Source organism: Pogoniulus pusillus, chromosome 10 (genome assembly GCF_015220805.1).
Source record: "Pogoniulus pusillus isolate bPogPus1 chromosome 10, bPogPus1.pri, whole genome shotgun sequence".
Lineage (NCBI taxonomy): Eukaryota > Metazoa > Chordata > Aves > Piciformes > Lybiidae > Pogoniulus > Pogoniulus pusillus.
Genome location: NC_087273.1, coordinates 2,907,646 through 2,925,868, shown reverse-complemented (window position 1 = coordinate 2,925,868; position 18,223 = coordinate 2,907,646). Strand labels below are relative to the sequence as shown.

The following is an 18,223-nucleotide window of genomic DNA, read 5'->3' as shown; positions in this document are numbered from 1 at the left end:
AAGGGAGGCTATAGCCAGGTGGGGTTGGGCTCTTCTGCCAGGCAAGCAGCAACAGAACAAGGGGACACAGGCTCAAGTTGTGCCAGGACAGGTCTAGGCTGGATGTTGTGAGGAAGTTGTTGTCAGAGAGAGTGATTGGCATTGGAATGGGCTGCCCAGGGAGGTGGTGGAGTGGCTGTGCCTGGAGGTGTTGAAGCAAAGCCTGGCTGGGGCACTTAGTGCCATGGTCTGGTTGATTGGCCAGGGCTGGGTGCTAGGTTGGACTGGATGAGCTTGGAGGTCTCTTCCAGCCTGGCTGATTCTATGATTCTAGTCCAGCTACATCTAACAAGGACATAAACCTCAGCAAAGAAATCTCAGTAGACTCAAACATGGAACCTAACATCTCAAACACACACCAAAGGTCTACCTTTATGAAAACTCATACATCCTTCCCAGCCTCTGACACTCAAAAAGCACTGCACAGGTCATCTGTAGTGAGTGGGTGAATATGGTTATATAATTAAGGGCAGCAGTGGAACCCATATGAGGAAGCCATACTCTGGGGAGCACAGAGAGCTTTGGTCCAAATGAAGCCCAGTCCTGGAGGCATGATGGAGAAGAAGTCTGACTGGCTGGGCAAAGAAGTTCATCAAAGAAAAGCTAGCATTTTCTGAGCAAAGAAACTGGGGATTGAGTAGAAAGAGTGGGACTGACAAAACCTGGAAGTAGTGCCAGGTGTCAGCAGAGAACTGGAGGTAAGATGGGTGAGAAGAGGAAGTCACAAGCAGAGGAAACAGACTGAACAAAAAGTATATATTGTAACTAACTTCCTGTGACTGAGAACTCTTTCCCATCCCCTGTGTGCTGTCATCTCTTGCATACACATCTGTAGTTCTGTTCTCTCCCCTTAACTCTTAAAAAACAAACCACAACAAAACCTCCTTCGTGGTAATTTTGACTTTGTGAAGTCCAGGAATACTGGGTAGGGTGAGGGGTTGGGCTTTATGTTGTGTGTTTACAAATCCCAGAATGTTAAGGGCTGGAAGGGACCTCTATAAATCAATCCCTCTGGGCATCAGAACAATAAACATAGGAATTTAAGGGCAGTATATCTGTGGAGTCTTGATAAAATGATCTAGACTTCATCATAAAGCTGTCTTCTACCTTGGAAGTTCCAACAAAACATCTTCCCCAGACTACAGCATTTCCCCACCCAAAAATACTCACTGAAAAAGCCCAATCAAACCTACCTAATGGAAGAAGCAAACTGAAAACTCTGTCAGCTGTGTATTAGTAACACTTCCTCTGAAGAGAAATTCCTCTAAGATCCACTTCTCAGGATGACATAGAATGGTTTAGGTTGGAAGAGACCTCAACAATCATACAGTTCCAACCCCCTGACATAGGCAGGGACACTTCCCACTACAACAGGTTTCTCAAAGCCTCATCCAATCTGGCCTTGAACACCTCCAGGGAGGTTGGGGAGCACAGAATCTTTGATCACATTCTGTGATTTTGTGCTCCACAACCTCCCTGGGCAAACCTGTGCCAGTGTCTCAACACCCTCACTGCAAAGAACCCTTTCCTAACATCTAGATTCAATCTCTCCTCTGCCACTTTAAACTCATTCCTCCTCATCCTCTCAGTACAAGACCTTGTCAATAGTCCCTCCTCAGCCTTCCTGTAGCCCCTTTCACATACTGGAAGGCCACTCCAAGGTCTCCTCAAAGACTTCTCTTCTCCAGGCTGCAGAGCCCCAACTCTTGTAGCCTGTCCTCATAGCAGAGCTGCTGCAGCCCTCTCAGCATCTTTGTGGTCTCCTCTGGACTCACTTCAACACTTCCATGTCCTGCTTGTGTTGGGGGCTCCAGAACTGCACCCAGGACTGCAGGTGGGGTCTGAGGAGAGCAGAGCCAAGGGGCAGAATCCCCTCCCCTGCTGCCCACACTGCTCTTGCTGCAGACATACAAAATCAGACTCTGATTTAAACTGAAGTGGTGCATCAGCTCTGTGTCTTGTCTCCAAGAAGAGCCATAAATAGACACCTAGAGCAACAAGATACTCCGCATGCCCACAGCTATTTTCAACTCAGGAATTTCCAGAGCCAGATGCAGTTCTGTCATTTAGTAACTCTCAATGAATCTCTCTTCCAAAAACGTATCTTAGTCTCATATTGAACTAATAAAAAGAAATTGCAGTTTCTAAGATTTTTTTTCCCTGCTTCTGATCTTGTCTCAACAACACACAGGGAGAAAAAAAATTACAGCACTCATGTAAGGAAAAGGTAATTTTGAGTGCTCTAGTGCTTCCTTCAGACTGCAAAGCTTGTCTAATAAATCTCTCTTATCAGTGCAGTCACATGAAAAAGTTTCAGTAAAGGCCTTAAAACTTCAGCAACATTTCTCCTCAACTGTATGCAGCAAATGCAGAGAGCTCTTGACAGTGCTGTAGTTTCAGGTGATCCATATAAGTTATTTGTGACATTGTTACTGCAGAGTAATGGAGATTCATAAACCTGGACTAATAAAACTGTGATGGTGCAGCATCTCAGTGTGCAATATTTCTCAGCACAATGAAAGAGAAATAGATCTAGCTCCACACTCAACATTCCAGCCCAGAATTGACCTAGAATTGACAACACCTTGCCAATAGCTTCCTTCATTTCAGGACATACAGCTTCCAGATCAAACTGAAATTGCCACTTCATCACCTATGAGAGAGATTCACTTTCTAGGGTATTCAGTTGCAAAAAATGCATAATTACTCTAAAAGAATGTCATGCAAGGACATGACAAAAACTTATGAGGTACACTCCATGCCCACTGAAGTCACTGACAGCCTTAAAAATCACTGCACAGTAAAGATGCAAGTGGTAGATTTCAACAGGGGTTGAGAAAGCAGAAGTGATGTAAACTTTGGAAGGTTCCCCTTAAATATTTCCCTTGGGAGGAATCACAGAATCAGTCAGGGTTGGAAAGGACCACAAGGATCATCAAGCTCCAATCCCCCTGCCATGGCCAGGGGCACCCTACCCTAGAGCAAGCTGCCCACAGCCTCATCCAGCCTGCCCTTAGACACCTCCAGGGATGGGGCCTCAACCACCTCCCTGGGCAACCCATTCCAGCCTCTCACCACTCTCATGCTCAACAACTTCTTCCTCATGTCCAGGCTGAATATATCTCCCCACCTCCAGCTTTGCTCCATTTCCCCCAGTCCTGTCGCTTACTGAGAGCCTAAAAATTCCCTCCTCACCTTTTTTTGTAGGCCCCTTCAGAGCCTCGAAGGCCACAAAAAGGTCTCCTTGAAGCCTTCTCTTCTCCAGGCTTTAGAGCCCCAGCTCTGTCAGTCTGTGCTCACAGCAGAGCTGCTGCAGCCCTCTGAGCATCCTCCTGGCCCTTCTCTGGACATGCTCCAGTATCTCCACATCCCTCTTGTCCCAGGGGCTCCAGAACTGGATGCAGTACTCCAGGTGGGGTCTCAGCAGAGTAGAGGGGGAGAATCACCTCCCTGGCCCTGCTGGCCACACTTCTGCTGCTGCAGCCCAGGCTCTGCTTGGCTTTCTGGGCTGCAAGTGCACACTGCTGGCTCCTGTTGAGCTTCTCCTCCAGCAGCACCCCCAAGTCCCTCTCCTCAGGGCTGCTCTCCAGCCACTCACTGCCCAGCCTGGATTTGTGCTTGGCATTGCCTTGACCCAGACCCAGATGCAGGACCTTGCACTTGGTCTTGTCGAACCTCCTGAGTTTGGCTTGTGCCCACCTCTGCAGCCTGATCAGGACACTGTCAAACATGTATAAACACTAAAATGTGCATCATTTGAAAAGCTTTTATAAGCTTTCAGCCCCAAATGTTTGCAACTTCTTCAGGAGCTGCCAGAGGGTTGCAGCTGGCAGGTTTCAGAGATGTGAGAGGACTTACCTGCATTTAAGGAAGGTGAGTTGTCTCTCCCACTGATGCCTTCAGTGGCTGTACATTCACGAACCAGTGCACACTGCAGGAGACATGCAACCACGACTGTAACACATTCAGGTGCAACCAGGAGATTCACAGCAGTTTTTAAGTGGCAGGCAGAACAACATCACTGATAATACAACTTTCAAGCCTTTAACGGTGTGCTGGTTTGAGGCCAATTGGAACATTTTACTAGACAGAAATCAAATCCTTAGCTGTGAGAAAAGGCCAACAGTAGCCTGTATCCCGCATTCTCCTGCTGAGAAACTCAACTAACCACAATGTAAGTATGACACTCACTTCTCACACACTGCTCAGCTCTCACTTCTGTTCCTTCTCTCTGGCAGCCTGGGTCTTTGTGGTTGCTTCTGCCTTAACTCTTTAATCTGACCTAATCCTTTTCCCTCCAACCTCCTTGTTGTCTTTTTGACATTTCACCTCAGATCTCTCCAGATTTATCACATGAGGTATGACTGACCTGGTTATTTCTGCAGGGAAGGAAAGAGGGGCAGAAGGGAGGAGGTTTGGGTCTGGAGCCTCCTGGGGCCTCTGATTTTTTCTGGGAGGGGTATTGTGTTTCTGTATTACTTTTAACTTGTATATAGCTGTAACTATTTGTCTACACTGTAAATATCTGCTTGTGTAATTGTGCTAAGCTGTAAATATAGCTTCATTCCTGAACTTCCAGCTGGCTGAGTCTAGTCTGGGTGCTTTCAGAAGTGGGGGTGGGGGGTAAATCCCAAACCATCACACTCACAGATAAATTATCTGAACTCATTTCCACTATTAACACCCTCTTGTGATGTGGCAGTGCTCTGGAATGGACTTGACCTCACCGAGGTCAGCACCTCAGGCCTGTGCCCAGCTACCATGTCAGTGAGGGCACATAACTTGTTGGCAATGTCATTTGTTCTGCTCTTCAGAGATACAGCTACCTTAAGCAGTCGGTCAGAAGCAGCTCCCAAACCAGCACAAACTGTAATTTACACTTTACTTTGTAACAGTCAGAAACAGAGCAGAGAAAGTGGCAAAGTGAGATTAGCTACTCAGAACACAACAGAAAGTTTTCCTCCCAATACAATGGCAGAGGCTAAAACAATTTGTGACAAGCTCTGTGCTTTCAGAGAGGTTTAACAAGGCTGTTTTCACAGGCACAGTGTCAGAAAAACACCCCATGAATTTTTAATCCAGGGAAAAGTAGAAACAATAAAAAGTCTGGAAACTGTGCTAGCAGTTTGTCATTGAAGTCTTCTGCTACAGAAGTGAACTGGAGGGTTTTAATCTTGATTTAATATAAAGTCAGTGTACAAAAACAACATAAGACAAGTATGGAAAAACCAACCAGTGTAGATTTATATTATTTGTACTAGGAATATGTTTTTAATGCTCCTCCTCCCAGCCAAGAGGGAAAAAAACACTAGGCAGCCTCCAAAGGTGCTAGAGAGCTCTGCTCCCAGGGCTTCCCCAGCATCTAGATGTTCTGTTGCTGAGCTTGCAGCAAAGAGCTGATACCTCAGACTTAATTTAGCTATCACTATACACTACCACAAGGATTCCCCTGCACACAGTTTACTTAATGAGAGAGCAAACTGAATTCAGTTCTTATTTCTTTGAAGTAATTCAGTTATCTCCACATACTCACAACTGCATCCTTGCTATCAGCACACAAACCACGAGTCTGTTGTGCAGCTCATCCAGCAAAACTAAGGAGCTCTTTTAAACACCACAGAAAAACACAGCTGTCACAAGCCTGGTCTCTCTTGACAGGCATCAGAACCCCTCACAAAGATGCTATTAAAGCCTTATGGCTCCCTCAAACTAGACACAGCTCATTAATTACATCTATAATAACTCAGGACAGTCTTAGTCCACATTTTCAAACAGAGGAAAAGCAAAATGAAAGAGAAGGCTGAAAGTAAAAGTTATAGAATCATAGAATGGTTTAGGTTGGAAGGGACCTCAAAGCTCAGCCAGTTCCAATCTCTCATCATGGACAGGGACACCTCCCACTAGAAGAGGTCAATCAAGGCCTCATCCAACCTGGCCTTGAACACCTCCAGGGAGGTTGTGGATCAAAGATCACATTGGGTGATTCTGTGCTCCACAACATCTCTGGGCAACCTGTGCCAGTGTCTCACCACCCTCACTGCAAAGAACTTCTTCCTAAGACCCAATTTGAATCTCTTTGATCACATTCAGTGATTTTGTGCTCCACAACCTCCCTGGAGTTGCTCAAGGCCAGGTTGTATGAGGCCTTGAATGACCTCTTCTAGTGGGAGGTGTCCCTGCCTATGGCAGGGGGTTGGAACAGGATGATCTTTGGGGTGCCTTCCAAACAAAACCATTCCATGATTCTATGATCCTGTCATCATAGAAAAGAGCCTAATTGTTTCACCCTTTCCTTTGCTTCCCCACTCCTCTCAAACCCAATCCCTCCCACATCATCTTCAGCGCCAATCTCCATTGTGCTTATCTGCAACCACCTGCCTACTTAGGAGCATTTTTGCTCTCTCCAAGCCCTTCTATCCTTCCTCTTGTCACATACCATGGGCACTTCAACTCAGAATCCCTACACATATCCTCTGGCTGACTCTGCCCTGTGCCGTCACTCTGAGAAATCAGTTCTGCACCATCCTTTCTGTTGATCTTCCTCACCACTGTGTGCTCCCACTAAATGCAGCTGAACTCACTCCTTTTTTTTTTTGGCTTGCCTCCCCACCATTCTTTTCATTTTGTTCAGTATTTTGTGCACAGATTGCACATAAAGATCCAAGTGAGCAGGACTTTAAGGGCAGAAAACAGAGGAACTGTTGAAGGGGAAAATAAGTCACATTTATGGCATTGCTATGGACAGTCTTTTGATCAGGAGGGATTAAATGGGGTCAGTTGAGGTGAAAATCAAGACCTAAAAGGAGGGACTAGAAAACTGAGCATGTAGAATTGCTCCATATAATTTAGTTTGCAAAGTGTTTTTAGAGATGTGAAGGGTACATAGTACTGCATTCCAGATTTTCCCCCCCATGAATTCCATAACACAATTTGGAATGAGTACTTCAGGCACCGAACATCCTAATGAACTCTGTGCAACGAACTGAGCTTCTACCTTTTGATCCTGGGCATCTGTTGTGATATGATCCGTTTCCCTATCCTCCAGCTCTCCCATCTTCACAAGATTGACCTCAATGGTACCAACTGTCTTTCCACCATCAGAAGTCCTGGAAAAGGAAAAACAGGAAAAAGAACAACCCATGACACTGAGTCCCCTGCAGCACTCTGGCCTTCAGTTAAAATACTGTCAGCAAATGGTTAGTTACCCTCTCCGTTCTGTACAGCTGCACTCACCTGCACTGAACTTGGTGTCTGCAAGCAAAGCAAATGTTAGCCACAAAGCACTACCTACTTTGTGCAAATTCTTCCTACCTGGTTAAGTTTTTGTCATGGCATTGGAATGGGCTGCCCAGGGAGAGGGTGGAGTCACCATCCCTGGAAGCGTTCAAGCAAAGACTGGATGAGGCACTTAGTGCCATGGTCTGGTTCATAGGTTGGACTGGATGATCTTGGAGGTCTCTTCCAACCTGGTTGATTATATAATTCTATGAGGCACTTAGTGCCATGGTTTGGTTGATTGGATAGGGCTGGGTGATATCACAGATTCATTTAGGCTGGAAAACATCTCTGAGATCATCATGTCCAGCCTACAACCTAACACCACAACATCAGCTAAGCCATGCCACCAAGTGCTACATCAAACCTTTTCTTAAAGACCTCCAGGGATGGTGACTTGACCACATCCCTGGGCAGTCCATTCCAGTGCCTAATCACCCCTTCTGTGAGGCAGTGCTTCCTAATATCCAACCTAAACCTCCCCTGGTGCAGTTTTAGACCATGCCCTCTCGTCCTGTCACATGCTGCTGTGGAGAAGAGCCTGACCCCCACCTGACTACAACTTCCTTTTAGGTAGCTGTAGAGAGGTTCCCTCCAAGTCTCCTCCAGGCTAAGCAAGCCCAGCCCCCTCAGCCTCTCCTCATCAGGTTTTCCCTCCAACTCCCTGACAAGTCTCATTGCTCTCCTGTGGACCCACTCTCATACCTTAATATCTCCCTTGCAGTGAGTGGCCCAGAGCTGCACACAGTACTCAAAGTGAGGCTTCACCAGTGCCAGCACAGGGGCAGAACTACATCCCTAGCCCTGCTGGCCACACTATTCCTGATACAGGCCAAGATGCCATTGGCCTTCTGTGCCACATGGGCACACTGCTGGCTCATGCTCAGCTGCCTGTCACCCAGCACTCCCAGGCCCCTCTTAAGTGGACTGCTCTGGATGAGCTTGGAGGTCTCTTCCAACCTGGTTGACTCTATGACAGGTAAGTGCTAGGATGGTGAAAAAATCCCCAATCATGTCCAAGTTTTCAGGCTAGGTAATTTTCTGTCTGTGGAGCAGCAAAGGGCTGTAACACTGCACTGACACCCAACTATCACCAGCAATCTCACTGCTTTGCTTCCCAGCAATTCCCAGTCTCCCCAAACCTGCAAAGAAGGAACAAACCTCCTGCTAAACCAAAGCACTGAAACTCATCTAAGTGGCACTCTTCCTTTCGCAGTCCTCCTGCAGGATCATTATTCAGAAGCAGCCTCATTTTTTGAGTATAAAGGAGAAGATAAGACAGTTGCAGGTGAATTCCTTTACTATCATATCACTGCAAACAAAATACTTCTAATGAAGAAATCTGAACTGCTATTTCTTTTTTCTATCTGCAAGCACAGAGTACTGTTCAGTGCCTCTTGGAAGCAACAAGAGATTCACTCCAAAAAGATGCTGAGTGCCTTCGTAGCTTCCACTGGTACACAATGCCAAGGTTGATGGCACAGTTGATCTCCTCTGGCTTGTTGTAAACAGCTGGCTACTTTGAAAGGAAGGAAAGAAGGGTAACAGATCACTTAATAACGAGGAGAAAAGTATAACAAAAAGCACCAAGCAAAAATTGGCAAAAGGGAAATGATGAGAACAAGTTTTGCAGAACTGCAGAAGCACAAAGAATGATAAAAATGGGTTTGGGGCAACTGAAGCATAGAATGACAGGGGCTAGAAGGCAGCTCCAGAGATCAGTGAATCCAATCTCTGCTGCCAAAGCAGAATGCCCCAGGGCAGGTCACACAGGAACATGTCCACAGAGATTCTGAATGTCTCTAGAGAAGGTCACTCCACAACCTCTCTGGGCAGCCTGGTCCAGTGCTCTGACACCCGCACAGGAAAGACGTTTTTCCTCACACTGAGGTGGAATTTCCTGTGCTGTTTGTGTTCTTTGTCCCATGCCCTGAAAAGAGGCTGGCTTTTTCCTGACACCCACAACAGCATGACTAAGAGCCCCTTCTCAGCCTGCTCTTCTCCAGGTAAGGAGACCCAGGTCTCTCAGCTTATGCTATGTAAAACCACAAAAGTGAACAGAGAATAACAGAATCAACCAGATTGGAAGAGACCTCCTGGCTCATCCAGTCCAACCTAGCACCCAGCCCTGGCCAATCAACCAGACCATGGCACTAAGTGCCTCACCCAGACTTTGCTTCAACACCTCCAGGCATAGCAACTCCACCACCTCCATGGGCACCCCATTCCAATGTCAATCACTCTCTCTGACAACAACTTCCTTCTAACATCCTCCTCTGGCACAGCTTCAGACTCTGTCCCCTTCTTCTGTTGCTGCTTGCCTGGCAGAAGAGACCAACCCCACCTGGCTACAACCTCCCTTCAGGTAGATGTAGAGAGCACTGAGCTCTGCCCTGAGCCTCCTCTTCTGCAGGCTGCACACCCCCAGCTCCCTCAGTTCCAGTTCCATTAATGTTATATATGTTTTTGCAGGTTATTTCCAGATCTAGCAGTTCCTCTGCATGATGTTTCCATGACCATGTGAAGAACTGGTTACTACTGAAACTAGTGGTTGGGGAGGGCAAGGCTCCAGAATATCAACATTCATAAGCAATATTAATTTTGGAAAAGATCTTCCTGCATTAATTAATTACCCCTCCATAACAGTGCCCATGTTACTACTTCTGGCAATAAAAGGTTGACCCAGGCACCCAGAGAGAAGGAAGGGAATGAGCTAGAGGTGGCAAAGCAACTGAGCTAGATGGACTGAGAACAGCAGCCATTTGCCTCCAAATGCTGTTTCTCATCAAGTCTTATTTCTTCATGTTAAGTATGCAAATGTAGGCTTGCTAATTGACTCCCAAGGCCATACCTTTCCTCCAAAAAAATGGCTGCAGAAGACAAACAACAGGGGAAGCAGACTGTGTATTTGCATAGCTGCGTTAATTATACATGAGAAGTGAGTGACTGCTTGAGAAGCTCCCTGCATGGCTTTCAGTCTAGCAGGCAGACACTCTCCCCAGTGCATAACCCACGAGGCCTGTGATTATTACAGACTAACACACACATTGCCAGTAAATCACTCTCTGTACTGCTGCCACATACTTTGAACTGTGCAAGAGCGAAACAATTGCACTTGTGCAGAAGTGTTTACTCTGTCAATTTGGTGGAGCCTACTGCAATCCATGGTGTTTGCAAACAAGTCCACTGCTACTGAGCTTTGTTGCATTCAAAGTTTTGTGCCCTTCAAGCTCCTCTTAGTTTTCATCATTTCAAGGTATTGTTGATTAGGCTTCATGTCAAAACAAGCTCCACCTCAGGTGTATGGGAGGATGTAGCTTATAAAGCCAAGCTGTTGCCTACCTGCTTCCTGGTGTGGATGACATGAAGGAGCAAGAAACAATTTCAGGATGGATACCAAGTAAAACTAGTTGTAAGCAGAGTTGCATTGCACTTTAAGAGTGAAAAAGCTGCTTATTTTAAGAGGGAGAAGCAGCTAAATAAGTAGTATGTTACAGTCAGCATTTGCTAAGGAAGTTACTCATGACTCATACAGAAGTGACTGCAAAAATTAGTGTGCTGCTCTCAAATTGTCTTTAGTTCAATAGTGTGAATGGAACAACTACTATAGTGGGTGTCCTGGGGTCCACAGAACTACAAAGTGCTTAGAGGACAGCGGCAGGAGTATCACAGAACCTTAGAGGTTGGAAGAGACCTCCAGAGATCAAGTCCAACTCCCCTTGCCAAGGCAGGATCACCCAGGGTAGTTCACACAGGAATGCATCCAGCAGGGTTTTGAAGGACTCCTTAGAGGGAGACTTCACAAACTCTCTGGGCAGCCTGCTCTAGGGCTTCATCACCCTCAATGTAAATAAGTTTCTCCTCATGTCGAGGTGAAACCTCGTATGTTCCAGTTTGCATCTGTTGCTACTTGTCTTATTGCTGCTGACCATCAAAAAGATGGCCCCAGCACTGGACACCCACCCCTCAGATACCGTACACATCAGTAAGAGCTCCTCCCAGTCTTCTCCAGATTAAAGAAAGTTGAGCTGGAATTCCTTAAATGGACTTCTTGAAAGGTTTTGGGTTTTTTTTAATCTTTCCAAAAGGCATCTGTTATATCTCTTTAATTCATAGAATCAAGCTGGTTGGAAGAGACCTCCAAGCTCAGCCAGTCCAACCTAGCACCCAGCCCTAGACAATCAAGTGCCTCCACTAACTGCCTCATCCAGGCTTTGCTTAACACCTCCCGGGACAGCAACTCCACCACCTCCCTGGGCAGCCCATTCCAATGCCAATCACTCTCTCTGACAACAACTTCCTCCTAACATCCAGCCTAGGTCTGCCCCAGCACAATTTCAGACTGTTCCCTTCTTTTGTTGCTGACAGCCTGGCAGAGGAGCCCAACCCCACCTGGCTACAGCCTCCCTTCAGGCAGATGTAGAGAGCAATGAGGTCAGCCCTGAGCCTCCTCATCTGCAGGCTGCACACACCCAGCTCCCTCAGCCTCTCCTCACAGGGCTGTGCTCCAGGCCCCTCTCTTTTATTTCAAGGACACAGGTTCAGTTATACCCAAGATTAATGAAAATAAGTCAGATAACAGAAGCAGATTAATAGACAAACAGATGCTGCCTGGAGGTGGAGTCACATTTACAGGAAGTCTCTGTGGTACAGAGCAGACATCCACATCAGACCCTCCCAGGTAATCTGTGCAATTCATACACTCCATTTGAGTTCTTGGTTTTGTACAGTTAGTTCCACTGCTAGAAAGCTCCTGCTTACAAGGGCCAAAGCATCTGAGCAGTATTGATGTCAGTCTAGTTTCACACTGACGTTGCCTACACTTTTGAACAGTCTAAAAGGAGCATTTCAGACAGATGCACCTTATTTTCATGGACAACACAAAAGAGCACTATTATCTTCCCCCTCTGCTGCTTGTTACATAGAACTTAGTAGAAATCATACCAAAATCACCCAAGCTAAAGAGGTCCTTCCTGGAAACAGAGCAAACTCCCACCAGAGGGGAAGCAGCTAATGGAAGTCCAAATTGTTAGCCCTTTACAAAAGGCCACACACCTCAACCAAGTAAAAAAACATATTATGCTGTTCTTGAAAGAAGGACATAGCAAAAAAAATCCTCTTCACTGAATTTAAAATGAGAATCCAACAACCAAAAAAACCCCACTGAAACCAAACCAAATAACCACAAAACAAACCAATCTCCACCCACCCCCAGCCAAAAAGAAACAACCTACAGTAAAAGCACAAACAACAAAAAAAAAGGCAAACCAAACCCAAACCAAATAGTGCTAATCACTAAAATATCAATCATAGAATCAAGTAGGTTGGAAGAGACCTCCAACCTCATCCAGTCCAACCTAGCATCCAATCTTAGCCAATCAACCAGTCCATGGCACTTAGTGCCTCATCCAGGCTTTGCTTGAACACCTCCAGGAACAGCGACTCCACCACCTCCCTGGGCAGCCCATTCCAATGCCAATCACTCTCTCTGCCAACAACTCCCTCCTAACATCCAGCTTAGACCTCCCCTGACACAACTTCAGACTCTGTCCCCTTTTTCTGTTGCTGCTTGCCTGGCAGAAGAGACCAACCCAACCTGGCTCCAGCCTTCCTTCAGGTAGTTGTAGACAGCAATGTGGTCTGCCTTGAGCCTCCTCTTCTCCAGGCTAAACCTGGCTCAGCCTCTCCTTACAGGGCTTGTGTTCCAGGCTCCTCATGTATGCAACTGTGCTGGTTTGAGGCTAACTGGAATATTTTAATGACAAAAATTTAGATGATAGGCTGTGAAAAGCAAACAATGGCGATGGCTACTTCACTCATTGGCTTGCTGAGATGCATAAAAACAATGACATAAAAAATAGAGAGGAGAGTGTGTGTGTGTCTCCCTGTCACAGTTGGTGCCCTGGGCTGCTTCTGTGTAACCTATCCTTCTGCTTTCTCATCCCTTTGCCGACCCTCCAACCTCTCCTTGCATCTAAGGCAGACTGTGGGTTAAGGTAGAGGGGTGGAAAGAAGATGGAAGAATGGTTGGGAGCCCCTCCTGGAGACTGCGGGAGAGCTGTTGTGTTTCCGTATTACCTTTAACTTGTATAGTTCTGTCTAGAGCTGTAACTATTGTAAATAGCTGCTTGTATATTGTGCTAAGCTGTGAATATAAAGCTTTGTTTCTTAACTTACAGCTGGCTGAGTCTAGTCTGGGTGATTTCATAAGAGCTGGGGGGCAGGTAACTCCCAAACCATCCCAGTAACACAACCTTCCAGAGCACCTGTGTACAATACCCAGGAAGAACAATGTCTCAGGTTTCCTAGTCACAGCTTCTTTTCTCCCAAAGTTTTCAGCGCATAGTTTTTGGGCAGTTGCTCAGAGAGGCTTACCTGAACCTATCCAGTAATCCCCAGAAAGCCTCCTTCATGCTAGCAAACACCAGCTCAACAAAATCCCTGCAGTGTATAAAGTCCAATGAATCCAGTCTGAAAATCATCACCTGAAAGGTTTCCTCTAACCTTCAAAAAGTTTTCCTCTATCTCTTGACTCAGCTTAAGCCATGCAGGTCAGTAGCAGGGGTGAAAACTGCACAGCTTAAAGGAATAGCTGTTCAGCACAGCCCTAGATTTTGAACAGTGCCTCTGGCTCTTCCTCAGCTTTGTGCCATGTCATTAGTGTCACACACCACCTGCACTTACATTTCAGTTGGGCTATAAGAATCACTGCAGGAGACTGCAAGCAATTTCACCTGAGAGAAGCCTTGAGCCATGAGGTCATCCATCTTTAAACACACCTAACAACCCAGGCAAAGTGCACAGAGTTTACTCTTTAAAGCACATCTATCAAATGAAACAGAGAACCTGCTGCTCCTTCCTAAAGAAAACTTGGAAAGAACATCCCCTGCAAGTTCCCTGCAATTCTTCCACAGGTTATCATAGCAATAAATTGCTAACCTTTTCCAGTATGACACATGGCAAGCTCCAGCTGAAAGAGCTGGTATTTCATTTTGACTTTGTGCAGGGTAGAAACAGAAGCACTCTGAGTTGACATTTAATATATCTCAAGTAATAGAGTTTCAAACAGTCAAGAAGCAATCACTTAGGTTGGAAAAGACCTTTAAGATCATCATGTTCAATTGTTAGCCTAGCACAAGGAAGTTCGCCTATAAACGATGTACCTCAGCACCACATCTACACATCTTCTAAATCCAGTGATGGTGATGCAGCCACCATCCTGGACAGCCTGTTCCAGTGCTTGGCAACCCTTTCAGTGACAAGATTTTTCCTACTATCTAATCTAAACCTCCTCTGACACAATTTATCATAGAATCAAGCAGGTTGGAAGAGAGCTCCAAGCTCATCCCGCCCAACCTAGCACCCAGCCCTGGCCAATCAACCAGACCATGGCACTAAGTGCCTCATCCAGGCTTTTCTTGAACACCAGGAGAAAGATCAAAACCCACCTCACTCCAACCTTCTTTCAGGTGGCTGTAGGGAGTGAAGTGGCCTCCCCTCAGCCTCCTTTTCTCCAGACTAAACAAGCCCAGTTGCCTCACCCACTCCTCAGAGGACTTCTTTGATCTTCTTTGGACACAAAATGCCATGGATTATTAATTCAGCATAGTTTGCAATACAGGGAAGCACTTACCTGAGGGTGAGGGTCAGCTGCTGCTCCTTTGACTTTACCAAGTCTCCTACTCTAAAAGTTGCACAACCCAGGAAGCTTCTCTACAAAACAAAGCAGAAAGAAACACTGATCATAGTATCATATAATGAACCAGGTTTGAAGACACCTCCAAGATCATTCAGTCCAACCTATGACCCAAACCTATCCAATCAACTAGACCATGGCACTAAGCAGCTCATCCAGCCTCCTCTTTCAAAGTTTTCATTGTGGTGCTTTTTTGGTTCCCAACTTGGAAATCTTTCTTAGGCTTCTTTCTGGGGTCTTCCTTCCACAGCACAACAGAACTATCAATTCATTTAAAACCCCTAAGTTGGAGTGCTCATAGAACCAGGGTTAAGAAGCAATTACAGTGCTCCCATAGATAGACTGGGAGCTGTGGTCACTGGACCCACTAACCATCTCTGAGTATGGTGTGCCAGGGTCATGAAATTCAAGGTGAGTAGTTCTGTAGCCTTTAAAAAAGGATTAGTTCTTTGTCTCTTGTGATGACAGGATGAGGTTTAAACTGCAGAGGGGAGATTCAAACTAGATGTTAGGAAAGGGTTCTTTGCAATGAAGATGGTGAGACACTGGCACAGGTTGCCCAGGGAGGTTGTGGAGCACAGAATCACCCAGTGCGGTCTTTGATCACACTGGGTGATTCTGTGCTCCACAACCTCCCTGAAAGTGTTCAAGGCCAGGCTGAATGAGGCTTTGAGCAACCTGTTCCAGTGGGAAGTGTCCCTGACTATGGCAGGGGGTTGGAACTGAATGAGCTTTGAGGTCCCTTCCAACCTAAACCATTCTGTGATTCTATTTCCCCCCTCCCCATTTCATCAACAGACACTGAGATAAGAGATTCTGTGATTCTGTGCTTCAAAATCCTCCCTTGGCAACCTGTGCCAGTGTCTCACCACCCTCACTGCAAAGAACCCTTGCCTAACAGCTAGTTTCAGTCTCCCCTCTGCCAGTTTAAATCCGTTGCTCCTCATCCTGTCATTACGAGACCTTGTCAATAGTCCTTCCCCAGCCTTCCTGTAGCCTCCTTCAGATACTGGAAGGTCTCCTCAAAGCCTTCTCTTCTCCAGGCTGAATCAATCAAGAAAACAAAATCAATTGAAGAAAACAAAAAATGCTTACTCCACTCTCAGCTCTTGGCTCCTTGTGATCAGGTAGAACACTGGTGCGGACCTGAGAGAGGGAATGAGACAAAAAGGCAAATGAAGCATTTCATTTTGCAGTTCCTTTCCAATGAAAATGAGAGAAGTGCTCATGCTTTTTTCCCCCCTCTTGCTTTCTACATTTTGAAGCTGATTTTCAAGGGAGATATATATGTATATATAATTTAATAACAGTTCATTAATAATTTAAACACAATATCTTCTTGTTCCTGTGGAGAAAGTCTCTCACCCATTTATCCCATTTATCATTGTGAACCTTCTTGGTATGCTAGAGAAAACTTCTGCTCAGTTGTTCCTTCACTAACATCAGACTCTGTGCCTCTAACATGAGTGCTAGAATTCTTCAACTAGAGTTGCTATGTGGAACCAAAGTTTTCAAGCACAAATGACAGAAGACAGTACATGAAAAGGTATTTACTCTAAGTACTTGCCTTTGCAGGCTGACCTGCAACAGACACCCTGATCACCAGTCTCACACAATGGGTGGCCCTCAGTCCTCCTACAAATTCCTGAGCCACACTGAGGTGATGAAGTTTGACTTGGAGGTCCCTGAAGGATCTCTCTAACTGTCTCTGCATTTTCTGCAGGGTGGAGATACCATTCTACAAACCTACTTCCATTCCACAAAGCAAAGAAAGGGACGACCTCACTTCTTAGGAAGTGAGGTTGTCAGTGAGTATTAGGAGGAAGCTGTTGGCAGAGAGAGTGATTGGCATTGGAATGGGCTGCCCAGGGGTTGGTGGTGGAGTTGCCATCCCTGGAGGTGTTGAAGCAGAGCCTGGATGGGGCACTTAGTGCCATGGTCTGGTTGATTGTCTAGGGCTGGGTGCTAGGTTGGGCTGGCTGAGCTTGGAGGTCTCTTCCAACCTGCTTGATTCTATGATTCTTTTTACTTCTGTTTTCCAAGATACTGCACAGGTCTTGGGAGGGGTAGGTTCAGCATCTATATAATTTATTGCTGAATATTGATTGAGAACAAAGAACAGATTAAACAAAAAAATGAGACTGAAAAAATTATAAAGAAAACCTCTACAACATCCCTCTTATGTGGTCTGCCTGTGCCAAAACAGTCCTTTGGGTTAGCCTGCTTCCAGAAGGATGCCAGCTTCAGCAACACACAAGGGAGGCATGTACTGAGCATTCACATCTGTTCAATTACCTGGCCCAAAGAAGAGAGATATCTATCCACTCACAGCACTGTCCCCCAGGGCAATGTTTTTGCTTGATTTTGAATTAAAACTCAATTTAATTTTGCAAATCTGTCAACAGAAGTCTTTTTTTCCCCTCCATGTCCTCAAATGCATCCCTCAGTTCTTTTATTCTAGCAGGAGCATACTATATCAAAAAGAAGCATAGAATCAAGCCAGTCAGAAGAGACCTCTAAGATCTTCCAGTCCAACCTAGCACCCAGCCCTAGACAATCAACCAGACCATGGCACTAAGTGCCCCAGACAGGCTTTTTCAGAACATCTCCAAGGACAGTGACTCCTCCACCTCCCTGAGCAGCCCATTCCAATACCAACCACTCTCTCTGACAACAACTTCCTCCTAACATCCAGTCTACACCTCCCCTGACACAGCTTGAGACTGTGTCTCCTTCTTCTGGTGCTGCTTGCCTGGCAGAAGAGACCAACCCCACCTGGCTACAGCCTCCCTTCAGGCAGCTGCAGACAGCAATGAGCTCTGCCCTGAGCCTCCTCTGCTGCAGGCTGCACACCCCCAGCTCCCTCAGCCTCTCCTCACAGGGCTCTGCTCCAGGACCCTCACAGCTTTGGCACCCTCCTGTGGACACCTTCCAGCACCTCAACATCTCTCTTGAATTGAGGAGCCCAGAACTGGACACAGCACTCAAGGTGTGGCCTGAGCAGTGCTGAATGCAGGGGCAGAATAACCTCCCTTGTCCTGCTGGCCACACTCTTCCTGATCCAGGCCAGGATGCCATTGGCTCTCCTGCCCACCTGGGCACACTGCTGCCTCATCTTCAGCTACTCTCTACCACTATCCCCAGGTCCCTTTCTTCCTGGCTGCTCTCAGCCACTCTGGCCCCAGCCTGCAGAGCTGCTTAGGATTGCTGCGG

The 18,223-nt window shown here is 46.3% G+C and overlaps 1 protein-coding gene across 10 annotated transcripts in view; it reads right to left on the bottom strand.

The window, feature by feature from the left end:
* The window catches only part of INPP4B (inositol polyphosphate-4-phosphatase type II B), a 311,591-nt gene that overhangs the window by 106,608 nt on the left and 186,760 nt on the right, over positions 1-18,223 (bottom strand). For all 10 annotated transcript variants that reach the window (XM_064149509.1, XM_064149507.1, XM_064149508.1 and 7 more), the window contains 4 exons: positions 16,106-16,156; positions 14,948-15,027; positions 7,034-7,145; positions 3,898-3,970 (listed from right to left, as the gene is read on the bottom strand). In XM_064149509.1, coding sequence (XP_064005579.1) covers positions 3,898-3,970; positions 7,034-7,145; positions 14,948-15,027; positions 16,106-16,156 — 316 coding nt within the window. The remainder of the gene's footprint in view (positions 1-3,897; positions 3,971-7,033; positions 7,146-14,947; positions 15,028-16,105; positions 16,157-18,223) is intronic.